Genomic DNA, 27,263 nt, shown 5'->3' on the forward strand with positions numbered 1-27,263 from the left:
TTGATTGACAATTAGTGTTTTATTAATTAGTAGAAATTTTGTGTTTATTCTTAAAAATTCAAATTTTTTAATAATTATTTTTCAGTTTTTAATTTTGATTAATTGTTTAGAAAAAGAAAATAAAACTTTTTTTTTAATTTTTTAAGTTTGGCATTTAGTTTTTACTTTTTGATTTTCAGTCTTTTTTTAATTAAAACTAGCATATGGGCACACACAAAGTGTGTGAGAAAATTTTTTTTTTTTTGTTTTTGAAATAGAATGTGGGAGTGGGAAGTTTTTTTTTTTTTTTTAATTAGAGATATGTTAGAATTACATGTAAGTGAGGCTTTGAAAAAAAATAAGCAAAATTTGGTTGTGTGAAATTACATTTTTGCCCCATATTTCTTATTCGTATTATGTTTTAATTACAGGGTTAAACAGGTAATTTCATAGAATTTTGGTTGATAATGATTGTTTTATTAATTTTTTAATAATTATTTTTAGTTTTTAATTTTTATTAATTGTTTTAGAGAAGGAAAATAAAACCTTTTTTTTTAATTTTTTAAGTTTGCCATTTTGATTTTCAGTCTTTTTTTAATTAAAACTAGCATATGGGCACATACAAAGTGTGAGAATTTTTTTTTTTTTTTTTTTTTTTGAAATAGAAGGAGAGAGGAAGAGAGTGATAGAGAATGTGGAAGTGGGAAGTTTTTTTTTTAATTAGAGATATGTTAGGATAGGTGAGCCTTTGGAAAAAAAAAACAGAAAAATTTGGTTGTGTGAAATTACATTTCTACCCCATATTTCGAGTGATATTATTCTCATCCCAATGTCTTATCTTCCCACCCACCTTTTAATGAATTTTTTAATTACAAATTTGTCCATTTACAAAAAGATTGATAAGGACATTAATGATCTTGTTTTGATTAATTTTTTAAAAAAAAAAAGTTGGGCATGGGAGACAATTTGTCTACCTTAAACTCTAATTCATATTTTCATATCCTTTCATTCTGAGAAATAAAAAAAATAGCAATGGACTTAGAAGATGACTTTTTCATTAAACAGGTAGAAGATGACGATTTTACGGAAGAGGTAGAAGATTATGTTTCCATTGAAATGGTAGAAGAATAATTTGTGTGTAGGTCATTTGAATTTGTCCATCGTATTTTTAAATTTGTTGTTGTCGATTTTTTTTGAATTTGGATACCTATGCCGTTTCCATTTGAATTTGCAGACCTTAGTGGTTTTCATTTACATATTATTTGTTATATTTTTTAAGAGACAATTTTATAATTTCATATGTATGTATATATTAAAGGTTATTTTGGGAATAATAGTGGGTGGGGAAATAGCTTTTTAATTTTTTAACTTTTTAAGATGGGTGTGATTATAACGTGGATAGGAAAATAAGACAATAAAGTAGGTCTAGTAGCTACCAGATTTTAGTTTAAATTTAAAAAAAATTAAAATTAAAAACAAAATAGTTATCAAACGAGCCTCTTAATTTATTTTCCTAATATGCTACCAGATATTCAATAGGATTTCTTGTAAATAAAGCAACCCTTATATTAAATAGAAAATACATTAAGTCGGTTGGATAGCCAAAAAAATTTCACTTTATAAGAAGCGTTTTATGGATATGTTTATCTGTACATAATTTTTTTTTCCTAATACGGTGCGCATCTGTCTTTATATATTTTTTCTGGAAAGTTTTCTTTGATGTTGTGGATAAGGATAACACTTTTTCAATTTTTTTTTCATTTCAACAAACCACCAAACATTTAAAACCTCAACATCCTCCGTACCTTTGTTTTGCTTTCGTTATGGGATCCCCATCTGGTTGAATATGAGAGTGGAACCACTCAACTCAACCCTATCCTGTTGAACCAAATAAGGAAAATAGATAATTACAAGCTAATCCTAATATCATTGACAATAATTAATTTCTTATCTTGGCATAATTGGATTATTATTAGTCTCGTGATGATCGGATAATTGGAAGATAACCCATGTGATAAAAAAAATTAGGATTTAAGTCGTTGTGGTGAAGTATGTTAGGATTTATGCCAAAAATTTTGAAATTTCCGTCAACTCTCCATTAATTATTAGCACGAGAGCCACACATATTAGACTAGTTAGCATATGGGGCTACATGTGAGGCTAACTTTATCTTTTTAATCTCACATATGAACCTTCAATTAACGGAGAGTTGACGAAATTTTCAATTTTTAGCCTAAATCTTAACAAACTTCACCACAAGGGCTTAAATCCTTTTTTTTACCATATGGGTTATCTTCCAACTACCCTATCACTACAGGGACTAATAATCCTATTAAGCCTTTTTATATTTTACATACTAGTATATGGGCGCACACAAAGTGTGTGTGAAATTTTTTTTGTTTTTTTGTTTTTGAAGTAGAAGGAGATAGGAAGAGACTCATAGAGAATGTGGGAGCGGGGAGAGGCTTTATTTTTTATTTTTAGTTTTTTAAGTTTTTTTATTAAATATATGTTAGAACTACATGTAGGAAAGAAAAAAAAAGCAAAATTTTTGTTGTGTGAAATTAAATTTCTGCCCATATTTCTTATTCATGTTCAATTTTAATTAAAGAGTTAAACTGGTAATTTAATAGGATTTTGGTTGACAATGAGTGTTTTATTAATATGTAGTTTAGATGTTATCAGAGTTCAAATCTTTTGCGGCCAAAACGCTGTGTGATTCTTTGTGACCTATTTATTTGAGTGACACGTATCCTTTTAACTTAACTTATCATTAGTTTTTAATCTGTTTATTGAGAAGATAAGTTGAATACTTAACATTGTTAAATGGAGTTTAACTGAACGGTTAGGTATCAACAAATGAGATAAGTTCCTGAGAGTCTTGGTGCAGAAGATCATTTTGCACATTTTGTCAAATTTTGCACCACGTTTAATTGTTAATAAATAAATGTTGGATAACTCTTATAAATATTTTACGACCAACTATTAAATATTTTATGACTAACTACACCTCATAAACAATTATTCAACTTAACTCGAAACTCAATTTAACAAGTCATATTTTGCTACAAAGTACTTTGTAACTTGAGTGTTTAAAAGCATTACTTCTGTACATGAGATCTAAAGTTCAATTATATACATATAAAAAACATGTCTTATTTGTTCGAGCCGTCATGCGACGAAGAATAGACAACTATTAAAGCAACGACTTTAGTAAAAACAAAAGAAAAGTTGAAAAAAAAATGTGGAACAAATCAAGGAAATGACGTGATCAAAAGTTTTTAATTTTGTCAAAATAGTGATTTGAAAGTCCATGTCACCAAAATTAAGCACTAACACAAGCCAAGCCCATAACTCCAATGAATCAAACCCTAAGACCATCTCCAATAGTGGGCTAAAACCTAAAATTTCCCTTCCCTCCCAAAATCCACTCCAACCCATGACCTAAAATAAACCTAAAACCTAAATATGAGTCAAATTCTGACCCAATTTTAGGCCACAAAGCAAAATGGGGCCCACTAACTGAGACTGAAACCAGGGATGTGAAGCCCACTTCCCAAATCCAACTCGCCTACGCGTTGCACGCACTAGGCTTTGCTAAAAGGGTGACAACCCCACGTGGGGGTGTTCCCCTGGTTGTCAAAGTAATAAGTAGCCCAACGGCTATATTTTATCATCCAAGGGTCTTCATTAAATGGGTCGTTGGTTAATCCAACGGTCCAGGTTCAAATTATTAATTTTTTTTAGTTTTATATTTATATATTTATTGAATCAAACGGCTTAGATCGAATATAATCAAATCTAACGGTAAAAAAAAGATCTAACGGTCCAAATTTAAATCCAACCGCTAAAATAATTTTAAAAAAAAATTTATTTAACTTAAAATTCAACCAAAAACTCTATAAACACCTATGTATTTGTTCAAACATCCACACAAAACTCACTTTTCTCCTACAATTCTTCCAATTTTTCTTTCTACCATTTATTTTCATTTCCAAAATTTTCAAGATGGCAAAAGAGCATGTTTGAGGTCGTAATTAGACATTTGACGAAGATATTGCTTTATGTTTGGCATGGATTTCTATTAGCGAAGATGGTGCCGTCGGCACGAATCAAAATAGAAAGGTTTTGTGGGGTAAAATCGTTGATAAGTTCCATGAAAACTTCAACACCGGTCGAAGGGAAGTTGGTGGTGTTTATGATCGGTGGAAGATTATCAACAAAGTGTGCACTTTGTGAAATGGAAGCTTGAGAAAGTCACGGTTAACATGCCTAATGGAAGGGGCGCCTCAGAAATTGTGAGTTTCTTTGTTGATATTTTAGTTGTCATGTACATAATAGTATTTCGCAACTAATTGTTTTTATGTATTTGTTGCATAAGGAGGCAAAGCAATGGCAATTTACAAGACAAGAACTACACCAAAAAATCAAGCTTGCATCATGCTTGGAACATCCTTAAGGATTGTCTGAGGTGGGGAACCGATGCAAACCAACAATGTGGAAGATTATTTCATAGTGAAGCACCACCCCTAAATGATGTCAATGAAGGTGTGAATTTTGCCGACAATAAGGGTGTCGAACAAATGATCCCAACTTCTTCTTTTGCAAAGCCCTTGGGTAGAGATAAGCAAAAGGAAGCAAAGAAAAAAGGGAAGTCCCAAGATCCGATACGTGCACAATTTGCTAGCGAGATGATACGATTGAACGAAAACCATTTTTTTAGCAAGAAGAATCGGCCCAAATGCGTTTGGCCATGAAGGAAGAAGGGGATAGGGAGTAAGAAAGGTTCGAAGTTAATTTGATGATGGATGACCTCGACAAATACACTCTAGAGATGAAGAAATACTTACGTGGTAAGCAAAATGACATTTTACGAAGGAATGCCACAAGAAGTATATTTCAAGATGATGATTCATCTCAAGACTATCACCCAAGTCCATCACCAAGTCAAGATGGTGGATATCATTATTAAGTTTATGTAGTTTATGAGTTTTCGATTGTATTAAGTTTATGTGGTTTATTAATTGTCATTTGTATTCAGTTTATGTGATTTATTAAATGTCATTTGTATTAAGTTTATGTGGTTTATCATGATTTTCATGTATTAATTTAGCAATTTTTCAAAATTTATCGGAATTTAAATATTTTTAGGTTAAAATGTTCATATAATTAATTTAGGATAGTCTACATAATTTTTTTTAAAGTTAATTTAAAAAAAATTAGCCTTAATTTATTCTTTAATAATCTCGGGGTAAAATTTTAGGCCAGAATGGTTGGAGCAGAAAAGCTATTTTTGGGCTAAAACCTAAATTTTCTGGGTTAAATATATTTAGGTTTTAGGTCATCATTGGAGATGGTCTAAGAAAACACATTTACCTAATATAATAAGCACTATCGTTGCCACTTGAAACCGCGCCGCTATTAGACTTATCACATCTAGTTCATAACTATAAAGATTAAATCTTGTCACTTGTTGGTTTGTTGGTTGCCCATTTTCAAATTCAAGGCAACCTAAATTTAACCAGAGATACAATATTTGGTGAGTGTAGCCGCGTAGGTGAGGCAATTCCGTCACCAAACCAAAACGGTTAGCATGATTGGAACTGGATCCTCTCCTGAGCTCAGGATGGGGATCTTCCCGATAAGCCCATCCAGATCGTTAAAATTTGATCAAACAGTTCTAAACAAGGAGCCCCTCTAAAAGTTATAATAATTGCAGCCGTTAGATCAAGTTTGAACGATTAGGATGGGCTGCTCATGAGAATTCCCATCCTGAACTCATGAGAGGATCCAGTTCCAGCATGATTAACCTAAACACCTTTTGGTTAAGCATTTCCACAATTTTTATTAATTAATATTATCCTCCAATACTGTAATTTAATATTTCCCTAATCACATACTAATTTTTTATACTGCTTGTTTAGATTTAATCGTGTACAAAGTGTCCTTGGAGCATTTATAATGGAGATGCCAAAAGATAGATGTTAAATGTTAATTTGATAGTTGATGTGGCAATGTCAAATTTTTCTTTTTTTTCAACCGATAAGTTTTTTGGTTATAAATGATATATGTTGACCCATTTTAAAAAGAAATCAATTAAAATAAAATTTTAAGATCTATAATTTGTGCATTAATAAGATCCAAACAATAAAATATTTAAAAATTATTTGACATTATATTTTTTCATATGTCAAATTTGACATGTGAAAACTCATATGTCAAACCACATACGATTGGCATATCGTTTGGAGTTTGTTATTGCCTTCAAATTTGATTAAATGACTTGACATCTCTTTTGAAAATGTTAATAACTTGTTTATTAAATTGAACTCGGCTTTCATTAAGACACTGAATTAGTAATTAAATTAACACAATAACCCACGACTTTTTATTTTTTATCTTTATGTGGACACCAGTAGTGACTGGGTTGCGATAATCCGCGCATGAAAAGGCTTTTTGCAATGTTCAGTTAACCTTGAGAGGTTCATGTACTTCCCCCCAACAACAAGAAATAAATATGATTTCAAATCAACGAGAGATCTTCTCGAATACCGAAATACGTCGTGGTACGTTATAAGTCATTATTTAAGTTGAGATTTAAAAAAAAATAATGTTATTCTACTGTAAAACGACATATAGTGTATCTACTTGTGTTTCATAGCACGTCAAAAAATCTCTCCAAATTAAAAAAATTAACTAACATGTTCAAGATAAAATAAGATTATCTACAATTGAGATGTCAAATTATTAACAAGTATACTAAATTTTCTGCAAATATCAACCCGAAAAACAGATTGAAAAATGAGGTCTCAACGATCAAATCATGCAAAATTAAAAAAAAAAAAAACACTAATTAAAATTGCAACATATTAAACTAATTAAGATTATAAACTCAAAGTCTCCTTATTATGCTCATTTAATGATCAAAATATGATTACTTACCATTTTGAACTTAATATTAATCGGCTGGTAAAAGATTAAAACACTAAAAACAGGTTCATTTATCCTTCATTAGAAATATTAAATTCAAGAGAGACACCCAAAGAACATTTTTTTATAAATATTTTTATAGAAAATATACGTTGAAAAGTGGACCGAAATGAGCTGTGCGTTAATAAATGACAGCTGGGTCGGTTCGCGGCTTCGCGTTGCGGTTCCCCATAAGAATTCGAAAACTCTGAAACGTCGTATTGTTATTTTTAATTTTGATTAACTTTATGCTTTTTGCGTGCGTGACCTGGTGTACACTACGCCACTTTCATGGCTGGCATTTTCGCTTGAGGATAAGGTTAAAATGGGACACATGACCCACGCTTTTACCAAATTACCATTATCCTTTTCACTTTTAACGGGATTAGGTATTATTTTTAAGAAACACTATTAAGAATGATTTTAAAATTTTGAGTTTTAATAAAAAAGATAAAAATGTGTTGTAAGTAAATAGTATTATGAGTGACTTTTTAGAGTAAAAATGTTTTATTCGTTAAAAGTGAATAGTAAAACTCCCTTATTTTTAAGGGAATTTTAACGAAAAGCTCTCGGTACTGTTCACTTTAACGAAAAACTATATTTTTACACTAAAAAGTTAATCCTGGTACTATTTACTTTACCCTTTATTTTGTCCTTATCGTTAAAACTTAAAGTTTTCAAGTCATTTTCATTAGTTTTCCTTATTTTTAAGCCTAATCGAATAAACGATCATCGTGGTGCTAAAGTAATCGGAACATAAGCTTGGCGATAAAAAAATAATTAGAACTTAAACCCTCGTGGTGTTACTATGTTAATAAATTTAGTCCAAAAGTAATTTACCGTTAAATGTCCATTAAATACAGGATAAAAATGTAATTTGACCCGTACCCCATCCTCTTCCTTTTCTGTAATTTCACTTTCTTCCATTTCGAGATGATGTATTTTGCATCTTGCACATCAGCAATCACATGGATTTCTTCAATTGGACCAGCACATGGACCATTTTATCGGAGTGGCCAAGCTCCGTCCTCACTAATCAAAACCCATCTCTTCATTTCTCAACAGAAAACTCAAAATCAAACCCTCATTTAAATCCCAGCTACCTAGTTCACCAAGAATCACAATTTCAAACTCCAAAACGCTGCTGGTCTTCATGTCCGGTGGCAACGAGTTGATCCATGTCGTCCACGACATATTTCTGGGTGTGGGGTTAAGGCTGCTATGCACGGTGATGAAGTGTGGCAACATCGTATATAGAAGCAGTAGTCCCCAAATCCGATGGCTTGACACTGACAGCCCCCGTGCTGTTCTGATTCTGGACGCCCTGTCGTATTTCTGGGCCACCCTCGACGTGACTCCATGGCTTTTTGACTTGTTTGTGGTTGCTTTTATTGAGAGGCTCTTCATACTCGCTTACAAAAAGGTGAAAACTTTGGTTGATTTTTGTTCAAATTATGGGTTTTGATTGAAATTCTAAAGTAGGTTTTGTGTTAATAGTTGTGGGTTTGCAGGATATTTTGTGACACACCCCGATCCTAGAATTAAGGCGTGCTGGCCGTCACGTGAGTGTGACGTAACCAAAAGTGCGACGCGGAAGCAAAAGATAAGAGAAATACGAATAAACAAAAACCAAATACTAGCAATATTAACCAAGTAACGTGCTAGAGTAAGTTTAAGTGTGAAACACACAAATTCAGAGCATAAGAACTATGTGCAGTCAAGTAGGACCATAACTAAAATACAACACCCGCATATGAGTCCTACATTTATGTAGTATGTCAGTACGCCGTGGGAATCCTCATGGGCCACCAACGCTGCTAACTAGAACCTGGAGGGGCGCAAAACAAAATTGAATGGGTCAGTAAAACCAAAGCTTTTCGAAAACATTTCATCAAAAACAATTCTAACCCCTTGCTGTAAAACATGTATACTTTCCCAGAAAATAACATAATAGTAAATAATTCCTCATATATCTCAAATCATCAATCTTTATCAATTCCATAAAATATGTCATGCCATAAGTGTCAATAACAGATTAAGAATGCATCAATATAACAAGTGATATAATGAATCAACCGGAGACCCTGCAGTTGGTCCTATACGGTTAATTCCATAGCTCAATATCCAAACCAACCGGAGTCACCACGGTGACTTATACGACACTACTCTGCACATAAGTCGGAACTACCTGAAGTAGTCTATACAACAAGGATGGTGTAATAATACGCTCTAGTGCTTCTCTCATCAATCATCTGTACACATAATCTAAGGTCACCTATCAGTCGGAACCACCTCTAGTGATCTGTACGACTAGCATGTCGGAACCCTCTCATGGTCTGTACGACATGCACCTACTTGGATCCAAGGTGAGCATGCGGTGCGATGAATACTATAAGCATTAACACCAAGGTGCAGGTTATGAGCTCTTAACATAATTCACATCATCAACGATTCACATAAATAACATAAAACTCACATGCTACTCACTTGTGCGTCCACAGCACCAATTCATATATATATATGCATCAATTACTAATTCATATAATTCATAATATGCATGCATGACATTTGAAAACATACTTTCATTTAAATTCAATTTATGGGAAAATCAATAGTATATAGGTAATAACAGAAAATAACTGTCCACTCACTGATAAGTCGAAGGGCGTCACCCGACCTTATGAGAATCTTTTCTTACTAGTTTCCAAGTCAGGCCTGTTTTGGTTGCTCGTGAGTTCCCAAAAACAAAACCGTAAGGGAATGGTAAGCCCAAAACGGACAATATCGTGCTACGGTGGTGGAGCGGGCCCAAGAAGTGATTCGCCCCGGGCCGGGATGTGACATTTTATTTTGGGGAAGAAGGTGCTGATAATGCAAGTACAACATCCTGAAATGGAAGACTGAAAATGCAAATTACAAACATAGCAGAGGGACGAGGAAGAAGAAGGTGTACACATGTTAAAGTACATTTTTATCCTTGCATTTAACGGACATTTAACAGAAAAATTACTTTTGGACTAAATTTGCTAACGAACTACAGAACGAGGGTTTAAATCTAATATATATATATATATATATATATATATATATATATATTTTTTTTTTTTATATCATGAAAGTTATCTTCCGGTTACCTTATCACCATGATGACTATTTATCCGATTATGCCTTATTTTTAGGAAATTTTAACGAAAAACTTATGGTACTATTCACTTTATATATATATATATATATATTTTTTTTTTATATCATGAAAGTTATCTTCCGGTTACCTTATCACCATGATGACTATTTATCCGATTATGCCTTATTTTTAGGAAATTTTAACGAAAAACTTATGGTACTATTCACTTTAACGAAAAACCACATTTTTACACTAAATAGTCAATCCTGGTACTATTCACTTTACCCTTTATTTTGTCATTATTGTTGAAACTCAAAGTTTTCAAGCCATTTTCATTAGTCTTCCTTTATTTTTATTGATGATTTTTTTCATTTTAAGTAAGCATTATGATATTGGAGAATTTGCATGCAATGAGATACCTTAAATGAGTGGGTTCGATTCCAATAGACGGCGAATTATTTTTAGTTTTGCATGTGGTTCAATATCCTAGTAGGTAGGGTATTGAGTTTTTATCCATACGTTCCGGGTTTGAAACTCACTCTCTTTTAAATTATCTAATAGTCTCGAACTCTCTCATCTCCTTTTATAAAAGTAAAAAAATTTAGGAAAAAAAGATACCGGTAGACCATATAATAAGTCAATCATGAATTATTGTGTAAGATATACTGCCAATATATGAATTATTATCTCTCTAATGTAAGTTAGTTTTAAAGAAAACTAATGAAAATAACTTGAAAACTTTGAGTTTTAACGATAAGGACAAAATAAAGGGTTAAGTGAATAGTATTATGATTGACTTTTTAGTGTAAAAATGTGGTTTCTCGTTAAAGTGAACAGTACCGAGAGTTTTTCGTTAAAATTCCTTTAGTTTTATGTGCTATAAACACCAATAATTATATTTTAATGCTCCTTTCAGAACATAGAAAAGGAGTTTCATACGCATATATTTTTGTATAAGCAATCATATGGTATCGTTGAATAATATGAGCACAATTGTAGAAACTTGTTTAAAATGATTTTTATGGTGTTAGATTACTTTGATTTTAGTAACATTTTTTGTCTCTTTGTACTCAAATTCAAGTCTCTTTTCTCATTAGTTAAGATAGTTTATACTGTAGTTGCCTTCAAAATACGAAATTTTTACCTGAAAAACACGTGAATTGAATGGTATAAAAACATAGATAATGATTGGATAGGATCCTCTCCGGACCCAATCCCACCGGATCCTCCTTCTTCTTCATTTTTCTTCTACTTCCTCGTCTCCTTCAATTCTTCTTCTTCAATTATGAGTCTTCTTCTTCACTTTTTTTGTTTGTTTATGGGAAACTTTAGAACGGCGATTCGTCGACGACTATTACGGTGTTGTCGACAATTAGCTCCGCGTAGGCCACAAAGCCGACTTCGGGCAGACGGCGACTCAGGGGAAGCACGACGCCGACTCCAAGGAAGCCACGATGCCGAACCGGCCCTTAAGAAGATGGATCCGGAGGATCCGGTGGAATTGGGTCCGGAGAGGATCCTTTCCCGATAATGACAGCCAATCTTAATTGGATCACATCATCATATTCTAGGAGTCTTAAAAGGTTACCAAATACTTCCCTTTCAAGGTAATTTTGGAAAAGATAATGTCCTAGTTATAATCTCGGACGTGCTTCACACAATTGTAACTATTTCAGGTCAATTCACCCCCCCCCCCCCAAAAAAAAAAAAGAAAAAACAATGGCATGCACGTAATTATACTCAAGACGAGGTGTTGTCTTTTAATGGCCTAGCCTCAAGGTAGATAAAATCAAGCAGACAGGGATGTTCTCCAACTGTTCCCCCACTTACCATTTTCCTCGTCCCAGTACGGACCCCATCGACACGTGGAGCACTCAAAACTGTCCCCAGCGAGGGGCCACCACGACGACCTAACCCGGACGGGACCCACCGCCATCCTCCCACCACCACCGTCCCGTGTCAGTCTTCCACGTCGCCCAACTCCCGAAACCGACAGGGAGCGCGCTCGAGACACGCGTCCGTCACGTGAGATCTAAGTTAAACAAGTGGAGCTTTCTGTGGGCTCGGGTTTTTCTAAACGCAGTGAGATTTTAAAAGAGGGTGCAATTTTTTTAAGATAATGTAAGTGAAATTGTTATTGATATTCTATAAATTTTATTAGTAAGCAATTTTTTTAAGATAATGTAAGTAAAATTGTTATTGATATTCTATAAATTTTATTTTGTATTCTAAATTTTCTATTATTAGTAAGAAATTTACATTTATAAAGAGTGTAGAATGAGATTTTTAGAATGCTAATAACAGTTCATAATATTAGCCCATTGTATTAGTGTATGTTCATTACACGAATTTTAAAAATAAATTCATTTAACAATGACAAATAGAGTGATGCGCGTGAGTTTCAGCTCTTGTGGAGTCTAGAGCACCCCATCTTCTATAATGTTTCAAATGTGTCTTTCACGCTATCGAACTCCAAAAACATTAAACAAAAGTAGTGTTATCCACACACTCTTTGTTAATTTCTGTTATTTAATTTATTCAATTTGACGGTTAAAAATTGATAGATGTTCGTAAATGAGTTTGTGGATAGCATCACACTAAATCAATAACTGAATTTTCCGTTTTCTTGAATACTTTTATTTATACTGGCATCTGCCTACACAATGTGTGTATAAACATTTTTAGTTTTGTTTTTAAGTAGGGAGGGAGGGAGAGAGAGGGTGGGGTGGGAAGAAATTTTTTATATTTATTTTTTAATATTAGATATATGTTAAAATCACTTGTATGAGAAGTTTTAGATATTTAAAAAATATATATATATTATCTATTTTTATGGTGTCGGATAGTGCAACATTTTTATTTAATGAAAATAATAAATTGGGGTAGTTAAGCGTGAGAGAGGATTCTCGCCAAATTGTCTTTGTGAGGATCCGGGGATTCTCCAATCACATTCGTTTATCATACATCGTACGGTTAGAAATCATTGTAATTTTTTTTATCTAAAATTGAATATAAACAGTACATGACGAAAACTGACTGCACAATATACGATAAACGGATGTAATTGAAGGATTCCTGGAATCCTCACAAAGAGGATCCGATGAAAATCCTATCTCATTAAGAGTGAGCTATGAGTTGTGTGATTGGTTTATCGACAAATTTTTCTATTTTTTATTATTTAATGTGCGAAAGTAGTTTATGCGTATTTGAAATGTGGTAGTAATAAGATTTCTCCCAACTAAGCGATTAACCCTGTGATGGAAGTTTATTGAATAAATACAATTATTGGACAACGTAAATAGTAAAAAGGTTAGAAAAATCTATCCCAATTTTTTAAGAAAGTACGATATTCATTAATACGAAAAACACGTACAAAGAGATAATAAAGTGCTTATAGGGGTTTTGATAAAAAATCTTGTCAGAAATTTTAGCCAATCTAAAGGAAAAATATTGTTCTGCACTAATAGCTATCCTCACCATAACGTAAAGATTACATTTGATTATCTTTTAACAAGGCATCTAAAATCAAATATGGGAGAAATTCAACCCACCTATTTTCACTTGAAACACCCAAGCCAACACGAGCTAGCCTATGAGCTACATTGTTTGCTTCCCGACGCACGAAGTTCAACGATGTTCCATCCATGCTTTGTATAGCTTCTTTGATGTCGTTAATTACATGTCCCAAGAAGGAACAATCATTCTCTGAACGACTCATTGCTACAATCACAACACTCGTGCCTCCCTCCAAAACCAAAGTTGAATTAGTATTTTGTAACTCCATTAGGAACTAAAACTGCGTTTTATTTAAAGACACGTTGTTGATAAAACATTACGGGACGTAAAACAAAGCATACGAAAACCAGCCCAACTAAAAAGCAAAATACATAAACTTCCAGAAGGAAACAGCAAACTTAAGATGGAAGTTAAGGGGATCCACAATGTTGAATGACATTATGAACAAACAAGTTAAAAAGTTGGCGCACATTCCGTTGGAAAAGTATATGTAAATAAACTTTTTGCGATATTCACAAGTATCGATACGAACTAGCTACTAGTATAGTTTTTCAAGAGTATGAAATCAACGTCAGAGAAAAAAGAGATCTTACTTATTTTCAGTTGATTTTTGGCGTAATCTTAGAGCATAAATAGCCCATGGCTCCCAAGGGGCTGATTTAGTATTGTTGTATTTTGAAAAAAAACTGATTCTGTTGTGCTGTGAGAATAAGCAGCAGAGTGTTTGGTAAACTTTTTTGTAAAAGTGTTTTTGAATAAAAAGCAGTATGATAGTGTTTGGTAAACTTTTTTGTAAAACAACTGTGACTGTGTGAAATGACCAAAAAAGATATACTACTAGATGTGCTATTAATTTAATTTTCTTATCAAATAAAGGTGAATTACTATATATACTTTATTTTTAAAAGAAAAATATTTATAAACTTTATCTTAAACATATAATCCAGCGTTTAACAATAAATCATAATCCAACATTCAACATATAATTCAGCATTTAAAATATCTATTTACTATACAACTATTAGACCATCTCCAACCCTTGGGCTAAAAGCCAAATTTTTTAGCCCGAAAATTTTGGCTTTTAGCCCAGAAACATCTTTTCTGCTCCAACCCTTCTGCCCTAAAATTTTAGCCCGGAATTATTAAAGAATGAACTTAGGCTATTTTTTTTCTTAAATCAATTTAAAAAAAAATAAATAAATATGTAGATTATTGTAAATTAATTTTATGAACATTTTAATCTAAAAAAATTTAAATTCCAATAAACATTTGGCATTTAGCCCGGGGGGAAAGCTAGGGGGTATTTGACCTAGACATAACATTTGGCATTTAGCCTAAAATTTTAACATGGGTTGGAGAGTGTTTGGGGGGGGGGGGTAATTTGGCTTTTAGCCCAGGTTTGGAGATGGTCTTACTCTTTATGTTTTCTTTTATTATGGAATCAGAATTTTTTATTCCCTTTGCCCTTGTCATCTCTCAAATCCCCTTCCCCTTGCGATCCACATCCGCCTTCCCATTAGACTTTTCATCGTCTTCTTCGTAATCTTCCTCCTCGTCTTCGTCTTCGAGGTCATCATTGGCTTCAAACTTACAGGTTTTCTCTTCGCTAGTGGAGGAGTTGTTGTTGAAATTTTATGAGGTTTGAATTTTAGTTTCGGCAGCCAACGGACTGTTATGGGGAACTTCAAGCTCTAGGTTTTGTTGGGGCAGTCGGGTTTGCACTTCCAGCCGTGGTCTTCCATGTCGTTGAAGAAGTCCATCGTCGCCGGCTGCATCACTCCGAAACCTAGATTACCTAGAAATCCAAATCTTCCAATTCTACCTTCCAATTATTCAATTCAATATTCCAATTACCCAAAAATAAAGGTTGAAAAAAGGAAATTTACCTTTTTATTGAAGAAGAGTGCTCGAACCAGATGAGAGGGAGAGATCGAGCTTGAACGGAGAGAGAAAGCTAGAGAAAGGGAGTTCGAACCAGAAAGTGAGGGTAGGTTTGAGAATTTGGAAGTTTCATTAATAAAATCAATGTAGCTTCGTGTTTTCACAAGAAGCTGATTTCTGAAGCTGCATTTTGCAGCTTCCCACTTTTAGCTTTTTTTTTCATCTGAAACTTTGAAAAAAAAGCTGGTTTGGGGGTGTTTACCAAAACATAAAAAACCATCCTAGTTTTTTTCATACCAATTTTTTTTTTAAAATCACCTCAACCCCAAACCATACCATAAATAGCCCATGGCTCCCCAAGGGTCCAGTTTAGGCTGTTTAGCCCCATATCTTACCTAAGGTTCTTGAACGGTCAACTTAGGAAGAAATGTGATGAAAACTAGCCTAGTAACACAGTTTAGGCCATCTCTAACCGAATGGCCCAGAGGGTCAGAGGGTCGAAAATAGCACCTAAAACCGTCTCCAACCGAAGGCTAGGCCAGAGGGCTCTGGAATCTGGGAGGGTCCCACGGGATCAGAGAGGGCTGGAGGGTTGAAGGGCTGGCTATTTTTTTTTTAATGTTTTCCTATTGCTGTCGGTTATAACCGACAGCATTAAAGAAGAATTTTTTAATACTGTCGGTTATAACCGATAGTAATAGTTATTCAAAAGCAAAATTTTTATTTTTAATTACTATTAGTGTCGGTTATAACCGACACTAATAGTTTGAATTTTTTTGAATATAACGGCTAGTAGCCGTTGTATTAACTTTTTTTTTTTTTTTTATGAATTTAAACTTCTTTTTTTCCCTTTTTTTTCCTTTTCATATGAATCAAATTTTGTTTCATATTTTTTTTCAATTCTATTTTACAAAATTTGTTTCAATTTTTTTTTAAATTCTATTTTTTTTCCTATAACTTCTATTTTACAAAATTTGTTTCATATTTTTTTTAAAGTCCATTTTTTTCCTATAACTTTTATTTCACAAAATTTGTTTCAATTTTTTTTTAAATTCTATTTTTTTCCTATAACTTCTATTTTACAAAATTTGATTCATATTTTTTTTCATATAACTTCTATTTTACAAAATTTGTTTCATATTTTTTTAAATTCCATTTTTTTTCCTATAACTTCTGTTTCACAAAATTTGTTTCATATTTTTTTTCAATTCTATTTTTTTCCTATAACTTCCTAGGCCATTTATACAACATTAAATTAAATTAAGTAACATGAAACAACATTAAACAATATGAAACAACATTAAATAACATTAACCAACATACAAATTATACAACATAAAAAAACATTTAACAACATGAAACTTAAACAACATTTTTAAAAACATTTAACAACATAAAACTTAAAAGCCTACTCCATGCTTCTTTTGGCCCAAAGATGTGCAACAAGATCTTGTTGTAGGTACTTATTTGTGGCACAAGAACGTATCATTCTATAACGCCTCATATACTCATTTATAGAGATACTACCAGTTCTTGGATTGAAAGGCAAATTAGGCCCATCATATATTTTTGCTAGAGCCATTCTTGACCTATTTGGATCTTCTTGGTCATCATCGGACTCTCCATCAATATACCCATCTCGCTCATCCTCCACTATCATATTGTGTAATATGATGCAAGACATCATGATGGAGTTCAAATTTTCTCGACTCCACCCTCTTGCCGGTTCGCTGATAATCTTCCACCATGCTTGTAGAATACTGAAAGCTCTCTCAACATCTTTCCGGTATGCCTCTTGGTGTAAGGTAAACAACTTTTCTGCATCATTCCTAGGGTTTGGATTTGCTTGGACAAATGTCGCCCACTTTGGGTAGATGCCATCTGCCAAGTAATACCCCATATTGTATTCACGGCCGTTGATGTAGTAGTCAAGTTGAGGTGCTTTACCTTCCGTCAAGTTATTGAAGAGGGGTGAACGCCAAAGAACTGTAATGTCATTTTGGGATCTAGGGACTCCAAAGAAAGCATGTTAGATCCATGTGTCATATGAGGCAACTGCTTCTAACACAACAGTTGGCTTTCTCGACCTTCCGCTAAAGCCTCCTTGCCATCCAGTGGGATAGTTCTTCCAATCCCAATGCATGCAGTCTAATGACCCTATCATGCCCGGAAACCCACGGTCTTCAGCTTTGTGAATAAGTCGATTCAGATCTTCTTAATTTGGCTCTCGGAGGTACTCGTCTTTGTAAACCTGAACAATTGTGTTACAAAATTCTTCAAAAGTATTAAGGCATGTAGACTCAGACATACTATGGGTTTCATCCATCGAATCAGCTGATGAGCCATATGCCATCATTCGGAGTGCAACAGTAACCTTCTGATGAGGTGAGAAACCAGGGCGGCCTGCTCTGTCCCGCTTCTGTCGAAAGTATGGATTGACCTGCTGGACATCATGAAGTAAACGCTCGAAGACATGACGCCTCATCAGGAAGCGACGTCTGAAATCCTCTTCTGTGTACACCGAGTTGGGGTTGAAGTAGTTGTTCATCAGATTGGCATGCGCCATCGCTCTGTTTCATGGTTTGTAAGAGCGACCAGCAACAGAGCCACCACATTGAGGTTGTTCCTCAGTTAGCTGACACACCATGGCCGCAGCCATGTTTTGTTTATTGCGCCTTACTTGAACTTCTTCATCAGACTCCTCATCTTCTCGTCTCATTTGCGCCCATTTTGCTTCCAATTTGGAATTGGATGAGGACCCCCAATTGGAATTGGATGAAGATCCAAAGTTGGAATTCATTGCAAACTTGAATTGAAAGAGATTGAATTGCAAGAGATTGAATTGAAATAGATTGAATTTAAAGTTGTGTGGATTATAGCCCAATATCCACCCTATTTATAGCAAAAAAAAATTCAAATCCAACAGTTAGCTGACGTCAGCATGATGTCAGCTACCAACGGCTAGCTGACATCATGTTGACGTCACTTAGCCGTTAGATTTGAATTTAAATTGTAGTTTTTAAATAATAAATTATGTTTGGCCCTATGGCCCTTTGGCCCTTGGTTGGAGACAGTTTTTTGTGACAGGGCTAAAACGAGCCCTCTGGCCCTTTGACCCTCGGTTGGAGACGGATGCCAATATGGCCCTGTACTGTTCATTAAAATATTAATATCTTGGGGAATCTTGGAGGGCCAGAGGGCTAAAACGAGCCATTTGGCCAGCCCTCGATTTGAGATAGCCTTAGCCCTTGACCTCGTACACCATTAGAAATTGGTAACTTTCATGAATAATGGCATTGAGAGGCCAACCAAAGCCTCTAGCCTCTAGCCCTTGCCCTTTTCCACTAGATTTTGCTCTTAACTTCATTCATTTCGTTTGTTATATTAGAGTGGGTTGTTTCACGTGTAATACCTAATGACCACACGTCTTCTCCATGTCACATAATATGTATTATCCGCCTGTTTAGCTTGAAAATTTGCCACACGAGAGAGCACGTGTTAAGAGTATGAATCTTACACCGGAGAAATAAGAAAACTTGCATATGCTTATAAGAAGTTGGACTAACTATACGAGAGTCGGAACCAATTCAGATTGATTAGTTCACTCCAGCTTGACTGGTTTTCTCTATTCACTAGTTCAATTTTGCTAGATTGGTCTCATATTTCTATTTTCCACCAAAAAAAAAAAAAAAAAAAGAATAACCGAGCGATTCCCCGTTCCACTACCCACACCTATGTCAAGATTCAAGAGAAATGAGCCACATGGATACTGTCCTTCAACTTTTCATCTTATTACGTACACATAAAGATATTTCTAAAAAAAATTTCACAAAATACCTCACTATAATTAAATGTTGAACCTCTTAATATAAGATATATTTAATTTTATTGATTTTTCGATATGAGATTCTTGTACTCTTCGACAACTTTTGTTTAACTCTCCAAAGAGCAACCTCTACTGGAGCACAGGCCCACCTACAACTTCAAATGTTGTGGGTTTCCATTTTCCAATGGGCCTAAGCGAAAAGAGTTTCCAAGTGCTTCAAGACTACCCATTAAAAATGCAATACGAACAGGCCTGCTTATAAATGGCCCATAAATTGGCCCAACGTATTCATAACAAGGCATTCCTCTAAATATTTTCCTTCGGCGATCTTTATAGTTTATAGACAAGATGGAAGAGATTCTCGAGTGTCAACAATTGTATACAAGTACCGTGTTTATTTCCGATTATGTGACTGGTCATGTGATAAGAAATTTTGATACAGTTGTGTACAACAGATCTATTAGAATGTCGCTCATCCTTCTGCACTCAAGTTCGAACCCCATTTTACTGGTTCAAGATATATTAGAATGTCGCTCGAACAAAGACAAACAAGAGAGATTATAGTGTAAGAAATTTGGGTATCTATTTAATCTGAGACCAAAAAAAAAAAACCGGTTCATCCTCTCACATCACAAAACCAAAATGGAGGATGACGAACAAGACCCTGCACCAAGAAAATGACTCAGTTTCTGGATATCTTTTGCATCTACTGTCAGCTGTAGCTACTGCACAACGTTAAAAGATGTCGAATTTACACTATAAATTCATCGTATGATCCGAATCATACATGGTAGATCATCCCTACCTCCAGCGTAGACGCGTGCGGTACACTGAACGCGTAGCTGGATGTCCTGCTATTCCTTCTCAAGAATTCATATCCGTAGTCGATCGCAAACCTTCTCATCAAACTGGATCCTTTCTTTGCTTTCATGTATGTGTTTCCAAGTATGTAAGCTATTCCGGCTTCCCGAGCTTCCGTTAGCTCCCGCAGTTCCTCCCTTACGCCCGTGTTGATCTTTGGACTCTCCGGGACAATGAATCTTACCTTCTTCCTTCGTTGGGCAACCGGCGGCGATCTTTCTTCTCTCTGCACTGATGGGCTCATTTCTACGTTTGGACTGTCCTCGCTCATCTGAATTCCATCTGCATGAGTGGAACGTGTGCCAACTACCGTCATTTTATCATCTTCCTTCCCTGCATCTTCAATTGAAAGATTGGATTCGGTGCTTCCTGAGCGTATGAACTCTGCTATGCTACACATAAGATCGTTCTCAAATTCCATGTCATCTTTGTGGATGTCGCGATATCCATATCTCACAATGCACCTGTAGAGCCGGTACTCTTTAGGGCCAATTTGGCCCACCAGAAACCGTTCCTCAGGTCTAACATGGGGGACTGGGACGGATTTGATACAGAGGAAAATTAGGACATGGTGGAAGGCCGGAAGGTTGGTGACAAAGTGGGAGAAGATGGCCGGAATTCCAGATACAAGATCAGTGTGTATGAGGCCAATCCCACGGACACGTACAAAGCCAAGGCTGGGACCAAGGCTAAGCAGCCAGTTAATGGAGACCTTGTTTTGGACTTCAAAATCGTACTTCTTGATCGTGCCGTAATGCCAAACATACATGACCAAGAAAAAACAGAAAGCAAGAGCAACGGGAAACCAGGCTCCTTCAGGAAACTTTACAAGAGAAGCCGAGAAGTAAAGAGCTTCAATTGTGCCGAAAAAGGCCACAAAGCCAATCGCAACAAAGACACTCTGCTGCCAGCATAGGACGATAACTAGGGACATTAAGCACGTGGTGACCAGCATCACCGAGATAACTGCAAAACCTGTTCGAAATAAATCTTTAGTTTAATTAACTGTCACACGAAAGCATCAACACATAAGCGATAACTAAATGTTAAAATCCAGCCGATGCATGCAGAAGCATTAGGGTTTTAGGGTTTACTAATTTCTAAAATGAAATATCGAACATGAATGGGTTTACAAATTTGTGAACAATGTCATACCTGAAGCATTACCCATGCGCTTGGTGTCTCTGAAACCAATAGTAACAGCCAAACACAACACCATCAAGATCCAATTGATTTCCGGGATATAAATTTGACCATGAATTTTGGATGATGTATGGACTATTTTGACTCTTGGGAAGCAATCCAGAGCAGAACATTGCTTGATGATTGAGAAAGTTCCAGTGATGATGGCCTGGCTTCCTACTACGGCAGCAAGTACAGCTATTACCAGGACGGGCCATCTCAATTTTTCTGAGGAGGGCGGGGTTGCTAGATTAGCCAAGAAGTTGCATATCTTTGAAACCTAGAAACTTCTTGCTAAACAAATCAAGCTATCTACCTGGTACAGATGGATAAAATCCAATCTGAGAATTTTTCCCAACATTGTGGTGTGAAGATATATAGGCAGCCTGTCCCATATATGCTAGAACCAAAGCTGGATAAACCAAAGAGGTGAACGCAATCTGCAAAAACGTGAATATTTATCAGGCAAAGCAATTGTGTTGAGAATCGTACCCGACTAAAGTTTTACTACTGAAGTGCCGAATCAAATTTATACAATCATTATCAATACTGCCATATGAACGCTTTCCGGATACTATAACAAGCCATGCAAAAATAATATAATCAAACTGAATTGCAGTTTGTGATTTCTAAAATATATACCTGAATTGACAATTGTGAAAAGTGTCCAAGATCAGCAAACATGGCTTCTGAACCTGAAAAGTTGAGTTGTGTATTAGAGAAACAAGCAAAACCATTTTTGCTTGTGACGATGTAAGTCAATCCTATACATGCATACTTACCTGTTATACACAACAAAATTCCGCCGAGGGACATCCAGCCCCCTTTCTGAGTTTTCCTTAAAAATTTGTACATATAGTATGGAGAAAGTGCTTTGTACACACTCGGATTGAAGTGAAGTATATTATAAACACCGATCGCACCGATGCATAGAAGCCATGTCAGAACTATAGGAGCAAACAAGAACCCGACCCTGTGAGTTCCATAATGTTGAAGTGCAAACAGGCCTATCAAAATGAGGCATGCAATTGGAACTTCTACAACTGCAAAAAGATTATCACAATTTCAGGAGGAAGTATAAAGGCAAAAAGCATTGATAGAGTAAAATCAAATTGTCCACTCAATTACACGACGAGATCTATGAAGGGCGGACAATTTAAGAAAAAAACCTTATCAAGTTAAAGACCAACAAGAGGACAACACATTTCTTCTGAAAAATAATATTCCAACACCTGTAATCCAAAAATTTCGCAGATATTTTAGTTGACCAAGAAGGCAAGAACAATGATGATTTGTTAACCTATACGAGTACTACTTGGATCTTTGAAAATTTACTGTACTGGAAGTGCCAATAACACAACATCCAAGTCTAAAGGTGCCACTTCAGACTTGAGAAGCATCTGCAATGACTTAAGGAGAATAGCATTACAGGCAATCGAGGGATGACAACTAGAAAATTCCATACAACTAAAGTACGGATATGATCACGATTAGCTTGAAATACAAGGAAATTATGATTGGTAAAGATGAGATACACTGCAGAGTTCCGGAAAGAGGAAAATAGTTGGTGTATTAAGGTGCAAAACTCGGTTATTCGATTTAACTCTTAGGAAATCCGAGTTGGAACAAACTGGACCGATTTATATACCTTCAATTCCAGACATTCAAAGGAAAAGTATACTAGTAAAAGATCTCTACTTATATCCAAGCTCTTAACAACTGCTAAAGCTCGAAAGCTGAATGGGAAAAAAAGTTAAGCATCTTACATTTATGATGCTTTTCGGACATGGAAAACTCCAGCCCTGAAACCGCAGAAAATACTGCACCAATTTAAAGCAAAATTCAAGTTAGTCTCTGAAAACACAAAAAATTCCAACTTTCCAATTGACAAAAAAAAAAAACCCAAAAGCACAAAATTAAAGGGAAATTGGCTAAAATGGTCAGAAATCAAATTCTAACTGTAGAATTGATCAAAATTAAATATCCACGATTGACGATATTGCGATCAGATACCGATGACACACTGTAAAGCTGATCATTTTAGCAATTTGGATTTGAAAAAACGATCATTTTGGCCAATTTTCCAAATTAAAATCCAAAATTACCAGAAAGAGCTGGTGTGAGAACACCGTCACCAATCACCATGCAAGTTCCAATCAAAGCAAGAACAAGCAAAAATCTTTGCAGCACCCTGTGCCTCTCCAACGTCGACTTCAACCTCGCCCTGAAGCTCGACTGCAGCGCCGTGTCGGCGCGTTCCTTCTTGTAATCGGAGAGCTCCTCGTCGGCGGACTGGCAGTTGGGCAGCGAGCTGAGTCGGGCGTGTCGACACAGCAGCGAGTACAAGGCGAATGTTCCTCCCTCGCCATTGTCGTCGGCTTTGAGCACAATAAACACGTATTTGAGAAGGGGGACGAGAGTGAGGGTCCAGAAGACGAAGGACAAGACGCCGAAGATTTCTTCGTTGGTCTCTGACTGCTCGATATCTTCAGCAAATGTGCTTTTGTAAACGTACAGAGGCGAAGTGCTTAAATCGCCATAGACGACGCCGAGGCTCTGGTAAGCCAGAGTCAGAATTGTCCTCCATGACGCTTTCTGCAACACCAAAAAATAAAGCAATTTGATCACAAAACTCAATTGGGTTTCCTTCAATGTAAAGAAAGACAACAATTTGATCACAAAATTCAATTGGGTTTTACCGTTTTACTCAATGTGAAAATACACAAAAATACTGTACCTTTATATGGTTCTGATAAACCCCAGTTTCCAGATCCATGGCGGGTCGCTTCAGTGATCGAGTAGAACCAGTTTTGCTTCAGATTGGAGAGAGAAAACGAAACCCATTTAGCAAAAACAGCCTCCCGGAGTTTATATGCAGAGAAAAGTCACATTCTTTTGGTGTTCATTAAATTGCTAAAAGATGAAATTGATTGTTTAATTTGATTCCGAATCGCGGAAAAAGAAACCTAGAGAAACAGAAGAAAAACTCTGCAAAAACAAGCAGTTTCTGCAGAAAACGCCTCCCCAGAAAGGGGTTTGGAAAACACAGAGTAAAAAAAAAGCAGCGTTAGAGGAACACGAAAATTGGTTTGTAATTAACGAGGGCGAGAGAGAAAGATTGTCTCCGTAGATTTAATAAGAGTTGAAATATAATAAAAAGTAGAGAGGGAAATGTAGACGGCAGGTGAACAACCAGAAAATGGAGAACAAAGACGGTGGTGCCTTCCTTTTATTCACTAGTCAGTTCTGTTAAAAAAATTAGAGTATTTGGCTTTAAGCTTATATCAGAGAGAGAGAGAGAGAGAGAGAGAGAGAGAGGGAGGGAGCTGACTTGTTTCTGGGAATTGGAGACTCTCCGAGGCAACCCCTCGGATTCTCCTGACCGGTGTTAATTAACCGTTGGATTTTTATCAAACAGTTACAAATAAAGAGTCTCTCAAATTATAATAATTGGAAACGTTGAATAAAATTTCAACGGCCCACTAATCTCGATCAGAAGAATCCCAAGAGTTTACCTCGGAGAGGATCCAATTCCTTGTTTTTGTATTATTTGTTGTTGAAGTTGGTGGATTTCTGCGTTTTCTTTGGGGAAGTAATTTATAGACCGCTTGGTGGCTGTTGAGACGGAGAGAGTGTCGAAGTGGCAGTTTCTTCCGATTTCCAGCAGAAAAGTTAGGAGTTGTGATGGGGTTTTTTCCAAATCCAATGCTTTTTTTCTCTAAATTTCTGGTGGTTTGACTCAGAAATGGCACTGTTGAAAGATATATAACTGACACTTCTCAGTCATCGGCAGCTCAATAACGCATTAAAATTAATTTCGCAAAGTAATTATGTACGCCATAAAAATCAGATCTTGCGATTAAGTGTTCCAATCTGATCTTCTGTAAAGGAAAATCATAGCAACTATCACATATGGATATTTTCTTATTTTACTTTTCCAGCTCTCTTTTTTACTTTGTTGCATTGTTGCATGACGATTTTTTCGATCAAATTTTAAAGATTATTTATGCAAAAATTAATTAAATCTGAAAATATTTAATTATTTAACTGCTATTAATTATATAGATGAATCATATTTTTCACTAAAAAACTGATATTATGAAAACATTAATCGAATAGTTAAAATTTATAATATATTGTTTTTTTTTTTTGCATAGTTAATCTTTAAATCGTGACAAAGTTTTTACACGGTTCTTATTACCTAATAAATTGCATGTTAAAAAAGAGTTGCGTAAATGAAACGAGAAAGTTTGTGTGAGAATATCCCCGTTTCATAAATTAGACTTAGCAATGACTGTTATTGATTAAGGTAAATAATCAAGATAATATGTTCGCTTCTTTGCAATCAAATTTGAATTTCCTTTCTTAGAGAATGGATAAGAAATTCGTTTTTGTAAAAATGGAACTAAGCGAACCAAATCTTTTGGAAGCTTTATTATAAAACAGAAAAAAAAAAAAAGGAAGAACACATTATTATTGTGATCTTTGTGTGAATGCCAAGTACACAAGTCACTTACTTTACGGAATACAATTTGTCTGCTTCTTTTGGCAGCCACCGAATATGAATTTTGACTGTCTTGATATTTTTAGTTGAAAAGTTTTTTAATTGGCTCATAATTTTGGGATTTTATCATCTCTCTAGATCTCTCACGATTTCAAATCTCGTACGCAATTTTTGTGGTGGGTTCAGAAAGTTGAAGCTCAATAATATGGGGTAGGGTCTCTTCCTTCTAATATTTTTTTAATCATTTTTATTTGAACGATAACAATTAACTCACGTAATATTTTATCTTTACTTTCTTATAAAGAGAGGCAAAAAGAAAAGTAAGAGAGAAAAGAAGGGGAAAATATAGGATTTGGAGGAGAGAAGATGAGAGATCTTTCAGAGTATTCTGAACACAACATATACGTCATATGTTATTATACAATGAAATGACACTTGAAAATTTTTATTTTTACGTGTATAATGGCATATTCTAGGTTCTGGGCATATTAAAAAAATCTATCAGAAAGAGAAAGAACGTTACTCCATAATAAATTGATAAATAATGGAAAAAGCAGGGAGCTTTTGAGCCTTTGGTGTGTGATTATTTGAAAAAAGCCAACAAATTTGAAGTAGGATTTTGACTAAAACTCAAGACGTACGTGTAGTGTTTGATAGGCTATCACTAATAAGCAAAGGCAAAGTGTGTTAATAAGGAACATTCCTAATTTCCTACCACTCGGAATCTTACACGGAATAATTCTGCCTCCATTTGGGAAGGTCCTTTAGTTGTCTTTCCCTCCCACCACAAAAATTAAAGTTGAAATCGATGATTGAGAGAAACAGTTATGCTACTAGCTCGATTGACTAATTTGTAGATAACTACCAAATTAAAAGGGCTTGCTATCACTGCAAGTTTGCAACAACTTTGTTGGAACTTTATTGGCTTATTTGCCCAAGTGGTTTTTAGAGTAAATTGTAGCAATGGTCCTTCAACTTTAATTAAATTAGAGCAATGGTTTCTCAACTAAAAATCTATTACCATTGGTCCATCAACTTGTCAAAATATGTAGCTATAGTCATTTTTATCAATTTCGTCAAAATTTTGTCAAAATAAGTTATGTTGGAATAACCATTTATATAATTAGGGTCTCTCAACTCATTAAAGTGTGTAATTATGGTCATTTTCGTCAACTACGTCAAAATTTTTGTCAAAACGAGTTATGTTGGAATGACCGTTGCTACAATTATGTTAAAGTTAAGAGGCCATTTCTCTAGTTTAATTAAAGTTGAGAGACCAATGGTAATGGATTTTTAGTTGAGGGACCATAGCTGCACGTTTTGACGAGTTGAGGGACTAATGGTAACAGACTTTTAGTTGAGGGATCATTGCTTCAATTGAGTTAAGTTAAGGGACCATAACTACAGTTTCTCTGGTTTTT

General features: G+C 35.0%; 3 protein-coding genes across 5 annotated transcripts; all 3 read right to left on the minus strand.

Moving 5' to 3' along the window:
- Nucleotides 1-16,877: 16,877 nt before the first annotated feature.
- On the minus strand, nucleotides 16,878-17,369 carry LOC139192968 (uncharacterized). Its single transcript, XM_070815911.1, has one exon. It carries the CDS (start codon nucleotides 17,367-17,369, stop codon nucleotides 16,878-16,880), a length of 492 nt encoding a protein of 163 aa, XP_070672012.1.
- A 315-nt stretch (nucleotides 17,370-17,684) lies between these two features.
- Nucleotides 17,685-18,035, minus strand: LOC139192969 (uncharacterized). The gene has a single exon (XM_070815912.1). It carries the CDS (start codon nucleotides 18,033-18,035, stop codon nucleotides 17,685-17,687), a length of 351 nt encoding a protein of 116 aa, XP_070672013.1.
- A 1,818-nt stretch (nucleotides 18,036-19,853) lies between these two features.
- LOC103402997 (potassium transporter 6-like) lies at nucleotides 19,854-25,024 on the minus strand. 3 transcript variants are annotated; one of them, XM_008341788.4, is made up of 9 exons: nucleotides 24,670-25,024; nucleotides 24,076-24,151; nucleotides 23,444-23,933; nucleotides 23,105-23,158; nucleotides 22,121-22,381; nucleotides 21,981-22,033; nucleotides 21,655-21,778; nucleotides 21,312-21,566; nucleotides 19,854-21,131 (listed from the first exon to the last, which is right to left on the minus strand). In XM_008341788.4, the coding sequence occupies exons 2-9, from the start codon at nucleotides 24,112-24,114 to the stop codon at nucleotides 20,077-20,079; spliced, it is 2,331 nt and encodes a 776-aa protein (XP_008340010.3). In that variant the 5' UTR covers nucleotides 24,115-24,151; nucleotides 24,670-25,024; the 3' UTR covers nucleotides 19,854-20,076. The 3 variants fall into 3 exon arrangements, with proteins under 3 accessions (XP_008340010.3, XP_070671270.1, XP_008340011.3); XM_070815169.1 differs by having other exon boundaries at nucleotides 24,854-24,973; XM_008341789.4 differs by having other exon boundaries at nucleotides 24,532-24,905.
- Nucleotides 25,025-27,263: the final 2,239 nt, after the last annotated feature.

This window comes from Malus domestica, chromosome 16 (assembly GCF_042453785.1).
Source record: "Malus domestica chromosome 16, GDT2T_hap1".
Lineage (NCBI taxonomy): Eukaryota > Viridiplantae > Streptophyta > Magnoliopsida > Rosales > Rosaceae > Malus > Malus domestica.